The sequence below is a fragment of the Corvus hawaiiensis genome, chromosome 10 (assembly GCF_020740725.1).
Source record: "Corvus hawaiiensis isolate bCorHaw1 chromosome 10, bCorHaw1.pri.cur, whole genome shotgun sequence".
NCBI lineage: Eukaryota > Metazoa > Chordata > Aves > Passeriformes > Corvidae > Corvus > Corvus hawaiiensis.
In genome coordinates this window covers 17,370,829-17,389,869 of record NC_063222.1, presented here as the reverse complement: position 1 = coordinate 17,389,869, position 19,041 = coordinate 17,370,829, and the positions used below count along the sequence as shown (strand labels likewise).

The 19,041-nt window shown below is 47.0% G+C and overlaps 1 protein-coding gene across 4 annotated transcripts in view; it reads left to right on the top strand.

Annotated features, from left to right (window-relative positions):
* The window catches only part of LOC125330849 (interleukin 1 receptor accessory protein), a 50,256-nt gene that overhangs the window by 14,031 nt on the left and 17,184 nt on the right, over positions 1-19,041 (top strand). For all 4 annotated transcript variants that reach the window (XM_048314559.1, XM_048314560.1, XM_048314561.1 and 1 more), the window contains exons 2-6: positions 3,073-3,140; positions 14,686-14,971; positions 15,714-15,906; positions 17,629-17,794; positions 18,721-18,792. In XM_048314559.1, coding sequence (XP_048170516.1) covers positions 3,074-3,140; positions 14,686-14,971; positions 15,714-15,906; positions 17,629-17,794; positions 18,721-18,792 — 784 coding nt within the window. In that variant the 5' untranslated portion in view covers position 3,073. The remainder of the gene's footprint in view (positions 1-3,072; positions 3,141-14,685; positions 14,972-15,713; positions 15,907-17,628; positions 17,795-18,720; positions 18,793-19,041) is intronic.

Sequence of the window (19,041 nt, the reverse complement as noted above, 5' to 3'; positions counted from 1 at the left end):
GTGCTGAGGATGTATCAGAGCTCTCCAGCTGCCTTCTGGCTGCTCTGATTGCCTGCTTTCTAGCTGCAGTGTGATTTCTGAGCTGGTAAGCTCTCCTGCTCACTGATTTTATTCCTGGCTCCCTTTAGCATTTCCTTTTACTTTTATTTGCACTGGGTGGATGCAGTTGGGTGAAGCCCTCTGCTGCAGCCTGGGTTTGCACTCCCTGGCCTCTGGCTCATTTGGTTGCAGCCACAGACGCTGGCATTTTGTTGCAGTGCTACGGAATTGCACAAGAAGTTCATCAGACAGCACTGGAATTGCATTACAGCAGGAAAAATGGCAACATGCTCTGTCCTGTTACGAAACACAGAAGCAGGTTGCTGGGAAAGGCTGAGAAAACTCTTCCAGTTCCTGGCAAGACCAGAGTGGGTTGTAGTCCTGTGATGTCAGGTTCTTAAGGGCATTACAAAACCCACCCCTCTCTGCAACAGAATGCAATGCTCTTCTCCGGTGTCACCACAGGACTGCTGTGGGAAGACCTTTTTATTAGGGGGATATCACAGCTTTGGGGCTATTTGGTTTTGGGGTTTTTTTTGAGTAATCATGTGTCACAGGAATGGAGCTGGACTGGCAAATGCTGGCATGGTCAGGGCATCCAGGAGGTTGTGATGCCTCCCCTTGACCAGCCCTTGACTCTGTGCGTGTCCCTTCCATGGCCCCTTGCATTTTGTATAGAGTGAGAGCAGCCAGGGCTGTGGTCAACTGTGTCCCTTTTCTGTAATGGAGAAATTGCTGTAATCTGACAGGCTCAGTGTCCATCTGTCTCCACTGCTAAGATCTCTGGAACGCCTGGAATGAACCAGAAGTAAATCACTCTGTGTGTAAGGCTTCTGATTTTATAGCTGGGTAGAGCAAGAAAAAAAGGATTTTCCCACTAGCAGACAGAGCATGGAAATCTTGGATACCTTGCTCATGGGAACAGAAACCTGGTGGCTCTGGGAGACAGTTGAAAGGAGCATGTTCCTGTGAGCATAGCTAATGGATGTAAATGTTAGCTCGCTGCAGAGTTCATGTATCACCGAGTGAAATGTAGTAGTTTATTTTGGCCTCAGGCCACACAAATGGCCTTGCTCAATACAAGGGAAGCTCATCCAAAGTCAGTAGTTGTTCCTGCTTGCTTCAGGGCTGAATTCAGTCTTATCTGAGTGAAATGCAGGAGAGACTCACTGGAAAATAAGGGTGAGTTAGGACACGCTGTGCATTTTAGCTAATTACAAATGGAGAGGGAACCATGAGGGATCTTTATTATGGGAATGATTCCCCACCACTGTTTACACACCCTCTCTTCAAGCATCTCAATTACCAAAAGTTCCTAAATTCCTACCAGAGGTGCAGCATGTTGGATCTCTCTGTCCAATCTGATGGTGTAAAGATGTTTTATCTTTCTTCAGCATTTCCAAGGAGTAGGAGTACTTAATGTTGTTTCTTCCCTATGGAGTCTTAAGTAACATTGGGAGCTGGTTGTAGGTGGCAATAGAGAGGGGTTTGATAAGCAGCTGGCATTTTAATTTGGAGGAGGGTGGTAAGGGATGATCAACCCTCTCAGCTGGACCCCAGGGGAAAAAAATCTCACTTTCTTTCCTGCTTCTTGACCATTTTTGAAAGCCTGATGGCTTCAGAGGCAGTGTGCAGCCCTTCCCATGGGCTGTGCAGGGAAGAACAGGCATGCTTCAGATTTCCTTTGTCTCTTTGAGATGAGCCCAGCAGAGGGAAGGCATCGCACAAAGGCTTTTCAGATGTAAGCACTGAAAAGGAGGGATTCAATATCCGCTGCTGGGTTTTGAGTAGTGTAGTTCACGTGTCGCATTCTTGTTAATCTCTGCAATCTGTACAATCTTAGGTGTTCTCTGCTTATGCTCAAAGCCCTTCTGTGTACTGCATGTATTCTGGACAGGTTTTTGAGGGACATGTTTAAGGGAGCTCTGTGGCTTCTCCCCCCACACTTTTAACACACCCTGATGGAGCAGGTTTCTCTGTCATCTCATGAGCACATTCCTGACAGTATCACCATGCTCTCTCCTGCATCTGCCTGGCAGAGCTGAGATGCTTTGATGAAGTTCAGCCTTTTAACCATCTCTTCTCCCTTTGTGATCTGACAGCACCCAGGAATATCAAATGTGACCTTAACCCCTTTAATGAGAGCATCCAGTAGATGTCAGTTTTCATGACTACCAGCTTATAAATTGCTGAAAGACCTAGAAACAGAGGGAAATTTAATTCCAGTGAGTGAGCAGCTCTGAGAGCCGAATGCCAAATACTGGAGCGGGCAGCCAGTGAAACTCTGGCAGTGTACATTTATCTCAAATTACAGGAAATTGTGTTCTGTAGTGGGAATGGAAAAGTTTGGGATTGTTTTTTGCTATCTCTGCTGCTTAGAAAGTGTAAGCTTTTGTTTAGATTATTTCTGAAAAGCATACAAACCTGGCTCTTGTTTACTCCTGCAAGTTCCAAGGAGGGTTTGACTGGGAAGAGCTGGTGAGGCCTTGTCTTGCCTCCACTGCCTGCAGGAACAGGCTGAAGCAGTCTCTGGCAGCCAGCCCCTTTGCAGGTCACTGGCAGCAGACCCTGCCAATTTGGACTGTGCTGGTGTGGCCGTCCTGTCAAATTGTCGAACACGTGCTCAGTGTAGATGTGCCACAGCCACCGTGAGTGCTCTCTGCACTTGTTCTTAGAGATGAGCAGAAGGAGGTCTTGGCAAAGGACCTTCTTTAGGGAGTCAAAGCTTGGGATTTCTAGCCTACAAGTGTCCATTTAACTCCTTGTGCTCCTGGATGTAGACTGTTCGGGTGACTTAAGTCAGTGAGCTGGGCTGTCCTCTTCAGAGCCATCACCTCCCCAGCTTGGCGAGCTGCCTGCAGGCTGCCACGTGGGTGCTGTTGTTAAGGAATCTTAATGAAATAAAACAGGGACATGCCAGAATTAAAGGATCACTGGGTGGGTGGAGGGATAAGCACATATATTCAGAGTTAAAAACATGGCCTGCAGTGGTAAAAGTGTCAAATAACCAGGTCTGTGTGCTTTGTCTCCCAGGATGAAGATGGTCAGTGTCCTGCTGGTTTCACTCTGGCTGTCCATGGTCACCCTCGGCAGAGGCTCAGGTAAGGACATGGCATGTGATGGACCTGCCCACTTACTGTGCAGAGAGGAAAGCTATCTGCAGTGAGCTTTAAGCGTTTGCAGTATTTCTGGATTAAATGGTTGTGTGTAAAATACTTTAGCAAAATGCACGAACACAATGTTAGTTCTGGTTGGGTGTTGTGCAGTGCTCTGTGTAGAGACGACTAGTGTGGTGTGAACAGGTGCCTTAGCAAATAGCAGCATCACCTCGACCTAAAAGTGCTTTGCAAACTCATTCTGTGCCCTTGGTCAGTATCGTTATTGCCCTTCTGTGAGGGACGAAACCAGGGCTCGGCCCATGGAGCTGCCTTGTCACTGAGTTGCTGGAAGAGCCCGGGCTTGAACCTGAACTCTGTTATTCCTGGTTGGATCTGAAGGGGACTGAGATTCAGCTCTCCAATTCTGACTCATGTCTCAGCAATGCAAGGGGAGAGGGGAACTTCTAGAGTAAGAGGAGCTCTGATACCCGTCTCACTGACTCACTTTCCTGACAGGAAATATGTTGTCATGCTCAAAGCTCCTCTGGCACTCATTCAGCCCGGCTCTTGTGAAGAGGCAGATTGTGCATGTCTCGTCTCCGGACTTCCTATTTGGGGGTGGAAGGAGACAGCATGATTTGCAGGAGTCGAGTGGAAGGGGGGAGGGAAGAAAGAACAGGAGCTGGTTTTATGGGGGAAATGTTCAGAAATAAGGGCTGTGCAGGGGTTTGACAAGTCCCCCCATGAACCCTTGTCCCTCTGCAGTGCTGGCAAACAAGCAGTTACAATATACCCCGAGCAGATGAACAGCTCTTGTGTCGTTCTCTCTTGGACCACACTGAATTATTGTGGCCGGATTCACAACGTGCACTCTGGCAAGGTTCATTTCAGTGCAGTGGCTGAAGCCTGGGAAGTTCTTCTCCTTGGGCTGCCCAAGGGCTGCAGGCACTCACAGTAGGCTGTGATCTTCAGCAGGGGATGTCCCATCCTGGCTAACAGGGGCTGGGTAGAAGTGGTGAGCAAAGGGGAAACAGCAAAGGAAAAAGAATACACAGCCTAGGTCTCCTTCACTAAGCCCTAGGTAGTAGGAGTGCCTGGGGAAGGCATGGATCTCTGCTGCTCGCTGGGAAAATCCCTGCTTTGCTTGTGCTTCTGGACAAGCTGTTCTGCTCTCCACCAACGCAACATCCTCCTCCTGCTGAGGCAGCATTACAACACCCCACGTGCAGTCATCTTGGGCTTTTGCAGAAATGAGAGGTAGGTGCAATTGAATCAGGATTGCCCAGGAAATGTTACAGCAGCTCTAAAAGCTGACGCAGTCGGCTGGGAGGATGCTGATTTCACTCAGCTGAAATGAGCACCCTGGCATTTGGGTCACACAGGCTCATGCCAATTGATCTGGCAGAACCAGAACCCTCCATGCATTTCTGCAGGGTATTTGGTACTTTTTAAATATTTCTCCTTTAGCAGAGATTTGCTGTACAGGGTGGTCAGAACCCTTGTAAAGTGCTGCAAGGATGTAAGTCAGGGGGTGATACATGAGTCTCGTGATCAGTTAAAATACACTTCTCCTGCAAATCCACTGCAGGTCTGTGAGTGTCAGACACACTCTTCAGTTCAAAGCTTCCTTTTTGGGCCATGGACTTCATAAACCGGTTTTGGCTGTCAGAATGTCCTTTGTTATTCATGATGGGCTTGGATGGCTGTACTTGGATGGAGGGGCAGCCGTCTGTGCAGGCCTCTGTTTCACTGCGGGGGTTTCCTGGGACTGGCACCAAAAGGAGACTGGAGCTGGTTTCACCCTTGCAAAGTCATAAATACAGAGCAGTTTGGGAGACTGGCCCTGTTCTGGGAATGTTACAGCATTTGCACTTGCTTTTCCTTCTCGAAGCAGGGAGTGTAGGTAGGAGGATCAGAGCTGAGCTTATCTGGAGTGAATGCAGAAGGGCTGTGCACAGTCTACAGCTGCCCTGGTGGTCCCCTAACACCAAGCACGGCCATGGAGATGGGTAGCTCTCACTGGGGAACCTGGCTCCTGGGATATTTAACATGTGTAACATGGTAGGGATTTGTCATTTCAGCTGAGTCCTTTTCGTGCTTTGAGTATTAAGTCATGTATTGCTGTATTGTTGGGACCAGCTCTCTCTCCAGCCAAGTTCTGTTGTGGTTTGCTGCCACTTTTCCTGCCTCTGCCATCCTTCCCAGTGGAGCAGTCTGGTCAGCAGCACTGACCAGGGACTGCCTAAGCCAGGGGTACCGACTCTGCTGAGTCCCAAGCTCTGTGAGGAGTCCCAAGAGGAAGTGAGGAACCAACCCTTGCTAAATTTTGGCTCTAAAATGCCAGCACTGCTCTGGCTGCACGTGGTCTTTCCATCCAGTTCAGTCACTATGGCTGTCAGTATCTCTGGCAGTGTGTCAGAAAGCTTTAGCATTGTGCTTCACCCTGCTTCCTACTGGAGAGACAAACTCATAAACTTTATTTCCCCTCCAGATTTTGCCTACAACACTGTGGCTCTAAACATCTGTTCTCTGGGCTCTGCTGTTTCTGCTGCGTATGGAGACGGGTGCTGAAACAAAATCAGTTGCTGAAAGGGAGGTGCAAGCTGTACGAGGGAAGAAATGTGATCTGAGTAGTGTAGAGTAAAAGATGTAGAGCCTGAGACTGAATTGGTGCCTGAGTCTTCTATTCGCTCATGCTGAACGCGTGGGCAAATCATTCCTAGTCTTGAGAATATACATGATCTGCAGTGTATGGGCTTGAATTCCTTACTCGTGACCTTCGGGTCGCTGTTTGCAGTGGTATTCAAGGTCTTCTGCTCTCCTTGCCTAGCTAAGCCATCCTTAAGATGGAACTCGTGTTGTAGGATGCTTAAAGAACCCAGATGTTCTGATAGCCAGAGAAGGATAACAAAAACTGCTGGACCCAGGTCTGGTCTTACAATGGTTTCTTTGGCACTGCTGAAGTCATATGAATATACACTGGCTTAAAAGAGATAAAAAACCAGTTGGACAAAGAACATAACAGCCAGTTGGAATACAGAATAATGTTATCTTCTTACTTCTGAACAAAGCCGGCCAGTGTTAGACACGGACTTATTTATAAGATGTAGCTGTAATTGTGCTTCTTGTTCCATTTTTTTCTCTCTGCTAACCAGGCTGCTCTCTCACCCTCCAAGAGTTCTCAGCTTTTCTAGGGTGAGGGCTGGGGAGATGACCGTGGTTGGGAATATTGTCTTAGCAAATTGCAAAAGCAGAAGAATATTGGTGCCAGGAGAGGAGGAGCAGCCTCATGCTGATTATCCAACAGACCCACATAGTGTGAGCAGGTACCTGCTGTGCATAAATAGCCCTTTGGTGGGGGGAATCGTCATGTTTGCATAGGAAATGCCTCTGTAGCTCCCTTGGGGGCTATCAGACAGACTGTGTGGTAGGATGAGCCCAGGACTGGGCCAGAATGATACTCCAGCATGGCAGGTAGTGGCTGGAAGGCAGCCAGGAGCTTCTGTCCTGGGAGCTTTATTTCAGGTTTTGCTGTTACTTGCTGGATTGTGAACATGTCTATTTACACTCCCCCATATCAGAGGCTTTCAGCTACTTTGGTTTTGTTTGCTCTGGAGTTGGCTCCAAAGTGCTAGATGTCACCAATGCTTCTGGATTCAGGTGGTGGCTGGAGCAGTGGAGTTCTGACTGCAGTGAGAAAGAAACAGAGGTCTGGCTCCAGAGGTCAGAGCCACTGCCTGCACTGTCTCTCCCGAGAGTTGAACTGCACTGTGTGTCTCTCATGCTTAGCAGAGAGGCAGAACAGTTACTTTTGGCCAGGGGAAATTTGCAGATTAATAAATTACTGTCTGTAAAACACTTTGAAGATGGAGAGCCCTGTGCAGCTCCTCAGGATTATAACTATATGGCTCTTACTCTACTGATGGGGTTCCAGTGGCTTTATTTTCATTACGATTTGTGACAGCCCCAGAAGCTGAGAAGCTTATTTTAGTGTGTAAAGTCAAAAGAAAAATAGATTAAACTGTATTATTGTTTTCTAAAGAGACTAAATCCCTCCCCCACCATCATCTCCTGGGATTTCCTGACTTCCTCCTACTCTTCCAATCTCATCTTCTTGCTGTCCTAATTTAGGACATGATTTTATAACCATCCATACCTATCTGTGAGCTACTGTGGCTGTAGAAGTTTATGGTGCTTGGGGGCACGAAGTCATTTGACACTGAGGGTGTTAAAAGGTGCGCAGCCCTGGAGTGGATGGAGATAAAACCCGTGGTGCAGAGCTGACCTGGGTGCAGACGTGTCTCCACAGCCGCCAGCCTCCCTCCACACCAGCCAGAGCTGTGCCCTCTGAGGAGATAAAACCTCTTGTCTGCTTCTTGTCAGCTGAGGAAATGGGTTGTGAGGGGTGAGCTCTGTGCCGGCATCATCGTGGTGTGACCTATCTGCATTGAAGTGTGTGCAGGAAAGCAGCCCTTTTTGGGTGTGTTGCTGCTATGGTATTGAACAGTCACTTTGCTCCTCTGTGTGTGTTACATAGGGCATCAGGGAGCTGTCGTGTCCCCTTCCAGAGCCACAGTCGTGCTCTCACTGTGAGACGTTCTGTGGCACCCAGGTGACTCTGCCGGACTCTTGGACCCTTACAGTGCATTTTACCGCCTGTGGACTTTTTTCAGTTGCCATCCTCGGGCAGCTGCTGCAGCATCTTTGTAATGCAGACGTCCCTGTGGGATGGACAGGGAAGAATTGCTGACTGTATTTTAAAGCAGGCAACAGAGCACCTGGCTAAGTGCAGTAGCTGGGCTGCAGGTATTAGCTAAGCAAGCCTGTTGGCAGAGCCAGGAGTTCAGCCTGGACCTTGTCAAGTCCCAGCATGATGTCCCAGGCACACAGAAGAGCCCCTGCCAGCTTGAGCACAGCTCAGCATGATGCTAATCAGGTGAGCCCCCTTTTCATGCTGCCTCTCCTACAGATGACTTTTGCAATGGGGTGTTCAATTTCCTGTATCTCTCCTCTTCCTATGCTGCTCTGCTTTGCTTCACGCAACAATTTTCTCAATGAAGCGGGATGAAAAGTAGCTGTTTGCTCTTCTTATCCTTCAGGGAAGCAGTTCATGCCCCTACCTTTATCGTTTGGATCTCAAATTTAAAGAAAGCCTCCAGGAAAATATGTCAAGCTTGCTAGAGAAATCTGAATATAATTTTTTTTTTTTTTTTTTTGGCCCAGTTGCTGGAGGTAACCAAAATACTCTGTGCCACATGCAGTAAACAGCTTTATGCACAGATAGAGAGTGAAGTCACAAAGCTCACTGTGGAGGAGTTCTGAGAGACACAAATAACAACTACCCCATGTTACAGGCTGTGCTTGATGAGATAAGGAGATTCAGAGTCAGAAGCTCTGGGCTCCATTATGAAATCATGGTTTTTTGGATGTCTTGCTTTGGCTGCTTCCCCCAAAGTCAACAGTTTATGCAGTCAGCTTGCTTGTTTTTCATGACTTTGGCAGAGACAGGTTGTCGCACCTGTTTAAATTAGACATTCGGGGCCTAAAGTTAATCAACCACAATGCACAAGTGCTTTTTGAAACCGAGCCATTTTGCAACAGGAAGTCATTTTCCTTCTCCTTTTCTCAGCTGTCCTACCTATTTAAATGATAAAAGCACTTGGGAAGAGAGAGAGACTCCATCCTAGTGTGCAGCATCCAGATGAGCTGCTTCTGGGGGGGCATCACAGCTCAGTGGCAACACAGGATGAATATGATGAGACTTGGGAGAAGTGTAAAACCATGTCACCAGTGTCATCCCAGCAGAACTGCATGGATGAGGCTGGGCTGTGTAGGAAGTTTGTGCCAGGACCACTTCCACCTCCTTGCTCTGCTGGAGAGGCTGTGGGAGGAAGGCAGTGAGGTTATGAGAGGCCTCTTTGGATGCGTTTCCACTGGAAGTCAGATTATAATTTTCTGCAGAGTTGGCACAGCTTCTAGGCTGAGCCTGCAAGGCAGCATTGAGCTACAACCAGTTTTGAGGAGTTCTGTGACCACCGTCACTGCTGCAGAAGTAGTGAGAGAAAATGGTGAGAGCCAGCTGATCTTGGCTGGGTCTAACCCAACTCCTGCATCATTCCCACCCATCTCGGTGTGTTTGGGTCTGTGTCTCTTCTCCCAGTTAAGGGCAGAGCTTCTCATTTGTTTTGTTCCATGCTTCTCTCCCTTTGCCATGCTGTATGGTCAGATGGGATACTACTGAGCAGAGAACACAGCCAGGGAGCAGGGGGTGGTCTCCTGCAGGGTGGAAAAGGAAGGATGCAGACTCAGTGGGGAGAGTGGGTGCTCCTGGCACCAGTGTAAATGGGAGACGCACCCACGCGTGGTGCTGGGCACAGCTGGTGCCTCCTGTGCTCACAGCACAGCTCTTGCATTTGGCCCGGCTTCCTCTGCTTCCATCTAACTGACTGAGCGTGAAAGATGGTGGTGAGGAAAATTTTTTTAAGGTACTAATGATTAATTCTTGCTTAATTGCTTTGCATGATCAGCTTTTTCTGCCTTATTGATGCTGATTCGTGCACCATGATAACGGGCTGGCCTTGCTGTGCCCCCCGGGTAGAGGCTGACTCATACCAGCTTTGCTTTAAGGTAATGCAGCAGGGGCAGATGAAGAAAGTAGGAAGCTGTTGAGATATGGCTTGGCAGCCCCAAAAAGCCAACTGTGTCCTGGATCACAGCAAAAGATGTGTGGCCAGGAGGTCAAGGGAGGTGATTCTGCCCCTCTACTCTGGTGAGACCCCACCTGCAGTGGTATGTTCAACTCTGGGGTCCCCAACATACAAGGGACATGAATCAGTACGAGTGAGTCCAGAGGAGGGCATGAAGTTGATCAGAGAGACCTGGAACACCTCTCCTATGAAGACAGGCTGAGAGAGTTGGGGCTGCTCAGCCTGGAAAAGAAAAGGCTCTGAGGAGACCTTAGAGCCCTTCCAGTACAGAAAGAGGCTACAGGAAAGCTGGAGAAGGACTTTCCACAAGGGCATGTCATGATGGGACAAGGGAGAATGACCTTAAGCTTAGGGAGGGTGGGTTTAGATTTGATATTAGGAAGAAATTCTTTGCTGTAAGGGTGGTGAGGATACCCAGAAAAGTTGTGGATGCCCTATCCCTGGAAGTGTTCAAGGCCAGGTAAGATGGGTCTTTCAGCAACATGGTCTAGAGGGAGATGTCTGTGCACCCACACCAGGAGTGTTGGAACTGGGTGATTTTTAAGGTTCCTTCCAACCCAAATCATCCTATGATAGTACAGCCCCATCTGATGCCTCAGCTGAAGTGGTGTGAAGGGCAGGGATCATTCAGCTGGCAGCACTGATGGCTTCGTGTCCTGCTGCCACTGCACGGTCCCAGTCTGTATGCAAGGCAGGCCCCTGAAGGCACATGAAATCAAGGTGGGCATCCTTATCCTCACACTTCTGCCCTGCCTGAAGTTTCTCTTCCAGTTCTGATTGTTTCCTTCTACCATGCTGCCTCCCTCTAGCCTATATGATCCTCACTCCTTTTCCTAAGCAGGGCTGTGTGAAGAGGACCATTTCTTGCCTTTTTCCTGCAGTGTCTGTCCTGGGTAGATATTATGGGTCATAGACTGCCTCACTGTGTAGTTGCAGAGCATTCAGCGGTAAGAGGGGTCAAGGCATCTGCAGTGCTCCTGATTGGTGCTGAGAACAAGGTGGCTTCTTTCAAAATCATTTTGTAGAGGCATTTCTAGGAAGCTGCATTTGTGGGATGGTGTATTTTTAGAGAATTTTACTGTGTCCCTCAGGTGTGGGTGTAGTGCTCCATTTGCTGCAGCACAGAAAAGACACAGAGTTGGATATAGCTCCATTTCCTCACTAGTTTCCATTTGTTAGCAAACCTTTGGAGTCACAGCATGAATGCTGATCCCACTTGATTTAATCAGGAGCTGCTCTTAACTCCAGCAGCTGGTTTGTGTGGGAAACATTTCAAGAGAGAAGAAACTCGCTTCTGAGGCTTAGCCAGTGAAAACAAGTGTGAGTTGCTGCAAATGAGCACAGCACCATAGAAGTTAGTGCTGTTTCTCACAATTAGAACTGGATCCTTGCATCTTCTCTCTGCAGTGCTCCTTCAAATATTGTTACTGGAATCAGGATATATCAATGTGTGTATATATATATTTTTTTTTTTCACAGTGGAACTGCTTTATGCCAGTGAAGGGTTAGTCATGCCATTTTTTTTCAGGCCATCTCCAGTTTAGACTGACATACAAGTAAGTGGCCTGCTGATGTTAGCAGCAAGTAGGGTCTGAGTATCTATAGAGCTTAAAATAGTGGAAGGAGCACAAAACGTTGTGGGGAACTGTTGGATGCAAATAAAATTATAATGTGAGTATCCCCTCTACTTTATGCATGTGTGTGGACATGTTGCCCCATCTGCTGGGGTCTGCTGCAGAAGTGCCACCACAGCAAGGTTGCTGTTGTCACAGGGAGAAGAGCACTGTCACAGCTGAGGAGGAAGAGGCTCACAAAGGTGTATGTGAGGGGTGCCCTGCAGTTCTCACACATTTTATCAGGCAGAGCCCAGCTATCTCGGGCGTGAAACACCCCAAAATGTAGAAATAGCAGTATAACTGTCAGCATGGCACAGGGGGGAGGGAAGCTGTGCAAAGCACCACTGTCCTCGCTGTTTTATGTGTTAAGGACATCTTGCTGCAGCCTGTGGTGTTCCTGCCATCTCTGCTGAGTGATGGGTCATGGCATTGGCCCCTGAGCCCTCGGAGTCATGCTGGGTGGCTTTGCCCTGGCAGCCAGGAGGAGTCCTTGCCTTGGGAGGGAGGCACAGCCTGGGATCTCTCACTGCACGGCTGCTCCTGTGCTCTGCGTGCAGATGTTCATGACCAGCAATTATGTGCTGTGTCTGGGGTTCAGCTCAGAGCCTGCAGCACCCCAGGGCAGGGCACATGTGGGGAGCCTTAGCACCACCCGTTTGCTGTGACAGTGTCCCTGAAGCCAGGCCAACTCTGAGACAAACTCTCCAGGTACAGCACTTACAGTAAAACTGCAACAGTCCCCTCTTCCAAAGCCAAGAAGACAAGGTCTGGGCATTGTTTTAGAGAAATGTAGGAAGAAAAAGAATAAAATAGTTGTATTTTTTTTCAATAACTCATTCAGGTTGAACGGGTAAGTAGTTTTACAGTGCTGATTTATGGGCTGTTGCAAAATGCAAGAGCTGCTCATGATTGCAAATTTCATTGATTTTGACTCCAAGAATTTCAGTACAGTAATGTTTTATATAGTTTTCTCCTCTCCCCACTCCTGCCATTTGAAGTAATAACAATGATTTGCCTTTATGCAGCCCAAGAGCAGACACAAGTCAGGTGGTGGGAAGAGAACCTGGGCATCCTGATTTACAGACCCAGGTCTGCTCCTTTCAGAGGGGAAGCCTTTCTTTACAGAAAAAATGCCCTGTCTCCATGAGCAAAACCACTACAGCAACAATCCATGCTTTATCATGCAGTTAGCAGGCAGTCTCTGCAGGCTCATTTGTCTTATTACCACTCTAAGGACACTTGACCATGCCTAATCCATGGCCCCACCAGCATAAAGCAGCGTGCTGGTTCCAGTTGGCCCTGATCGTGGTGCTGATGGGTCGTTATGCCCCTTCCCATGGTGTAAGGCTTCCAACAGTGGTTTGGTCTTTCAAAATGAGCCTTGGCTCTGGCTGTGGTAGCAGCCATGGTGTGTGATGCTGTGCAGTTTTGAAAGATCTGTATGTTTTTAGATGATGAGCACTCTCCAGCTATTTGGGTTTGGGGTTCCTATGAACAAATGCTTGTGTTCTGGGTAGCTTCACTGCCTCTTCCTAGCCCAATTCGTTCTCTTCCTGCAGAAGTAGCACTCCGTCATATGGGTGTTTGGCATACTGCAGGAGGAGCAGTGCAGCTTGCATTTACATTTATGTGTAAACCCGCCAGAAAACATTTCTATTCTTACTGGCCCAGATTCCTCCTGCCCATGACTAACCATTGCTGAGCCACAGGAGTTAGCATCATTGCCTTTAAGTGCTGCAGGCCTGTCTTCTCAAAGGTTTATCTCTGCTTTTTTTTAATTAAGTATGAATTTGGGGGCAAGCTACATCCCACTGTCTATTTAGGGAAGAATAAATGCCAGAAATCCTGCTTTGGGCATGTGAAGTCAGTTCAGAAGAATTCAGAAGAATTGGTCTCAAAGAGCATATTGTATTCTACTTCTCCTCTCAGTCTGAGTTCTTCTAGTATCTGCAAATGTGAGAGGCTTTGCAGTGTTGTCTCTGGTGAGCCTGTGTGTGATGTGCTGAGACACTGCTCCCAAGGACTGCTGCAGGCAGCACAACCCTCTCCTGTTTGACTCATTTCGGGTTCTCAGACGTCAGGCTGCCCTAGCAAATGCCTCCCAGCAGCTACAAGAGAGGGACTGGGAAGTGTGCCATGCTGTGCTCTGCCTCGTCAGTGTGGGGAGACAGGAGGTGCAGTGACAGCAGCTCCTCCGTGTGTCTCAGTTGGCTCCAACAGTGCAGGTTGCTCTCAGGTTTGCTGACACCCTGGTACTGTGCTTTGCTTGCACTGAGTCTCTGCCTGCCTGGACATCCTGATGGGTAGGAGGAATGGAGTGGAGTCCTCAGAAGAGAAGTGGGTTTAGACTGTGCTTTTTGTCATGAAACTGTTTGCTAATGACAAGAATATTTTTTCTAAAAAGTAATTAGAAAAAAAAAAGGCTCTGTACAGCTCTTTCTCTTGCTGGCCAGTTTCTATGTCAGTCCAAGTCTGCTGTGAGCCATGCTGAGCCACTGCCTGTTGTTGAACTCTGCTTGGGGTTTGCACCTGGGCACTGCCTGGGAATACAAGAGAACTTGCTGCTACCTCCCCCATACCGTCCCTTCTGCTCCTCAGCCTCCATTCCTAAACTTTGCTATCAAGAGTCTCTCTGTGTCACTTACTAGTGCTTGTGCTCATTGTGTTATCCTGGTGTGCACAGGTGTCACATGAATCCATCACAGTCCTCACTTCTGGAACCCACAGTGTAGCTTCTTCTGCCAGGGAAAGTGACCCACAGCTCTAAGGGAGGGTTGATGTTTGAGGTTTTTTTTTCTCTTCCTATTTCAGCACATCTATTTTCATCTTCCCTATCACTGTGTGTGGATGCACACACACCTCTGGCATTATTGTCATCCAAATTTTATCTTCCCACATAAGACTTTTTTTGTGGTAAATTTTCTTGGAGCTCTCTAGGAAGTCTAGTTTTATGCAGGACTGTCCTATTCTATTGTCCTGATGTGAGATGAATAGCTTGGCAGAAACGTAGGAGGTGTACAAATGAAAACAGAAGTTTCCAGTTCTCTAGAAATGAACACAGTGTTCTTGCTCTGTTTTATAAAAGCCCAGTTTGCTTTCATTGAAAACACTATGGTTTTGCCTCTGATTTTAATGGGGGCAGGACCAAGGGCTGTGGGGAGCATGGGCAGAACTGTTTTCCTCCCACAGACTTGCAACTAAGGCACCTTGTTCTTCCGGCTGCAGAGCGCTGCGATGACTGGGGTGTGGACACCATGAAGCAGATCCAGATTTATGATGGGGAACCTGCCAAGATCAAATGCCCACTTTTTGAGACCTTCTTGAAGTACAACTATAGCACAGCCCACTCTGCTGGCTTAACCCTGATCTGGTACAGGATCGCGCAGGACCGGGATCTGGAGGAGCCCATTAATTACCGTCTACCGGACAATCACATCAGTAAGGATAAAGACACCCTTTGGTTCTGGCCTGCTCTTCTCAATGACACTGGGAATTACACCTGCATGCTCAGGTAGGTTGTGGGTGCAGCTTCTGTACCTCTTCAGTGCAATCAAAGGACTTTAGTGGAGGTGGGGAAACAATGCTGTTAGCACCAGATCTTTCTGTAGGGAGACAACCATTTACATAAGCATTAATAGGAAAAGAATGTTACAATTATAAGACCGCTCAGTGCTGAGCCAATTTACATGGCAATAATGCTTGGAGCCTTGCAGACGTTAATGAGCGTGCCTCTCCTTGCTGCAAGTGTCCGTGAAAATATTATTGCTGAGCCCATGGCAAAATCCACAGGCGCTCACCATTAAGAAGTGATCTGCAAGTCTAGAGTAAAAATAGCTTCAGATGCAGGGGTAATGTTTTGACTGCACACTAATTTGGCAAAGATTCATGAGATTCAGACTTCGAGGAAATTAAAAGTGTCTAACTGTGGTGCAAAATGAGCATAGCATCTGCTATGCACAAGAGCTCTTTTTGATCTTCCTCACGTTGTCTTTTGTCTGTGTCTTTGACCTTATGATCTGCTTTAGCAGCAGGGGAGTGGATGTTGCTTGTTAGTCATCTTTATAGGCTTTTCTGAGCTTGTGTGGCCACCTCTGGTGGGGTTTTCTTTCCCATTTATAAATGAGTTAACTAAGGCTGTACATACCTCATCAGCACTATGACGCTCATTATTGCAGATGTAATTTTTATTTCACTCCACTGCTGTAGGAGTAAACAAGTTTCAACTAATCAGCCCTGTTCTCATCCACCCTTAGGAACACAACCTACTGCAGCAAAGTTGCATTTCCCTTGGAGGTTGTTCCAAAAGATGAGCACTCTTGTGTGAGCCATTCCATAAAACCTCCTGAGGAGATGTTCTACTTGGAGCACGCCAATCAGAAGATCACATGTCCAGATATTGATGGGTTTTACCCTGCCAGTGTGACACCAACTGTCAAGTGGTACCTGGTAAGAAGGACGTACTTGGGCGGCGGGGGGATGCAGTGGTGTGTGTGAAAAAGCAGTGGTTGGCATGACAGTCATGGAGCTGCATTTCAGAGTCTCCCCAGTGACAATGCTGTTAATGAAGCTTTACTAATTTCAAGAGCTTTGCTTCCATTGAGTTCAAGGGTAAAACTGCTCTTGGAAAGGAACTGAGAGCTAACACTGAAGCTTTTCTGACCAGCGCGCACAAGTGAAAAATACTCCTAGGAGGGATTTAGGTGGCTCAGTTCAGTTATGGGCAGTGTGCCTGACCTGCTGTGTGAGCCTCTCAATTCCCTGTAAAGGAAACTGTCATTCATATTCCCTCTTCTTTAAAAAAACCTACCTATTAATGAAAATTGCATCCTTTCCAAAATCCTCTGAGGTCAGCAAGTGAAGTTGTACATCAGGCTCTGCAAGGACAACGGGTATCCTGTTTGACACAGTTCAGCAAACCTCTTTTCTAAAGACTGAGACATCTCTACTCCACCCTTCATACTTTTCTGATGATCAGACTGTCTCCAGCCATCCTCAGGCTCTTGCCTACAGAATTGCTGCTCAATTTTATTAAATTTGATCTCACCCATTCTCTCTAGGTGGATGCCTTTAGTCAGTAGAGAATAAGAAGTCTCAGGGGATGTAAAGTCAGAGAGATATGGGAATAAATTCTTTAATAACATCCTATAAAGTGCTTTTCTATTTCTAGGTAGAACATTTTGTATAAGTGAATTTAATAATAAAGGAAGTTGTCAACAAATGTATCTGCTGATTAAAAAAAAATTTAAAAAGACCCAAAAGAAAAACCCCACCTCTAAAACTGTGCAGGAAAAACTTCCTCTTGTATCAAGAGGGGCTGTTTCACTCCAGTAGTTTAAATGCTTTACTTGTATTGTTCATTGAAATTCACATCTCGGCAATCAATTAGCAGAATGAAACAAAAAGCCCCTTGGAAGTAATTTTTCAGGCAGCAAGTCATCCCATGCCTAATAAAAATCATTAAAAATGGTATATGACCCCTGTCTTAAACTACCCCATTAGGATGTATCTGATTTGGAAATGTACCATTCAAAAATAATCTCTTAGAAAATGTGCACGTCTTTGGGCTTTATGACAGTCAAGATGTTATCTGCATAACCTCTTTCTGAAAAGGGATCTCCAGCTTGGTATTTTGGCAGAGTTTTTCTGCCTCACCTGACAGAAAGAGAGGAGTTATTAAGGTTTATGTACTACTGATTCTCGTTTGCTATTTGCAAACTCTGGGGCCTCATCCTCTGCTGAATTCAGCCAGGAGAGCTTGATTAGTCCCAAAAGATGGACATCAACAGGGTACATGTCCTTTAGTTTAGTGTCCATTTGTGAATATGTCATCGTTTTCTTCTTGTCACTTTTTACTTTTATTCTTCACTCTGCTGAGGTGCTCACTTCGATTGCCAAGGTACTTCTGGATCAGAGATCTCTTTTTTATAAAACTGTCTGTGTTTAAAGTGGGATAAAGCTGTTAGGGTGATCTGCTTCATCACTTCATTTTCAAGGTGAACATAGCAGTCTATATTCCAGCATGCTCAAAGTTCATGGTATTTAGGTCTGACCTACATCATGATCCCAAGTGTCATATTAACAGTTTAAAATCAGATCTTTGTAGTAGCATTTAAGCTGATATCTGTACTTTTAAATCCCAAACTCAAGTGTTTTTCTGCCTGACTCCAGAACTGCAACTCGGTGGATAACTTCTATGAGAGATATCCCCAAGGGCCCAAGCTTGTCATTGGCATTGTCCGCAGTGCATATAAAGGGAATTACACTTGTATTGTGACATTCAAGGACCATGGAAGAACCTATAATCTCACCAGAACCATAAAGATGAAGGTGGTGGGTAAGAATGACTTTAAAATGAGTAAAATGCATGTGGATAACTGCAGAAGTGGTAAAAACAGCTGGAAGAGTTTGTTGCAGGATCCATTTGTGGTTGTATTCAATCTGCATTACCCAACTGACCTGGTGTATTTTTTCTTGCTGGGGTCAGACTTGTGTGACTGCCCAGAACATACTGCAGTAGAGGTCTCCCCCACCACCATGTCAAATACCCCAAACACAGAGAGTGGCCAGGCTCAGGCTGTTGAGGTTCAGCCCATGAGATGGCCAGGGGTACCCTCTGCTGGCATGTGAATGCATAACCCTGGCACTCCTGCTCGTGGTCTCCCGTGCCCTTTGCTTGTCATTGTTTGTGGCATTGTCACTTTATAGCCAACTTGTCTCGATCTTCTTGGAACCTCAAAGCCATTTTTGCTGGGGTTGAGACTGTTAATCAGCCAGGTAGAGCTCCAGGTACCCACTGCTTGGATGCGTCTGTCCCACACCTGCCAGGGAATTGTAGAGTTGAAAAACCTAGTGAGCTGTAGGATACATCCTGAGTTCCACGGGAACATCTGATTTAAGAGATGAAATAAATATATGTGACAGGAAATGATGTTTTTATTTTGTTTTTTAGAAGCAGCAGTAAAAAGAAACCGGTGCAGGTTATGCCTTGAGGGAGATGAGAAGGGTATGGAGCTCTTCTGATGTGAGAGGCCCAAACTAGCTTACCTAAACTTTGGAGGATCCTCAAAATCTGGATCTGGCCCTTAGTTTGGGGACTAGGATTAGATTTGTGTATGCATGGAACTCTGCAGCAGAAATGCATCAGGAGTTAGATTTGGGAATGTGCTGTGTGGTGTGAGGGCATTGGGAGTGAGGCTGCAAGGATTCCAGGTTTTCATGAAGTGTGGGTCCCCATGGGGGGCTCTCTGTTGTCTCCTGCAGGATCTCCGAACAAGGCCTTGCCACCACAGTTCACCTCTCCAAATGAGAAAGTTTTGTACGAACTGGAAGCAGGTAAAGTCCAACACTCGCAGCCTGCCAGTGAGACAGGGAGACCCAGCCAGGCACAAAGCTCTCCCCTGCCCCTGCATCCCCGCTGCTTTCCCTCGCAGAGCACACGAGCTGCCATGAGTTGCCTGGTAGACAGTGTGGGATGCCAGTTCTTGATGCCAGAATAGGAGAGCACAGCTTTAAAAGTTGATTTTTTGCAAGCACAAATAAAGACAGATATTCAGGCACGGAGATACAGAACTGCAGCTGCAG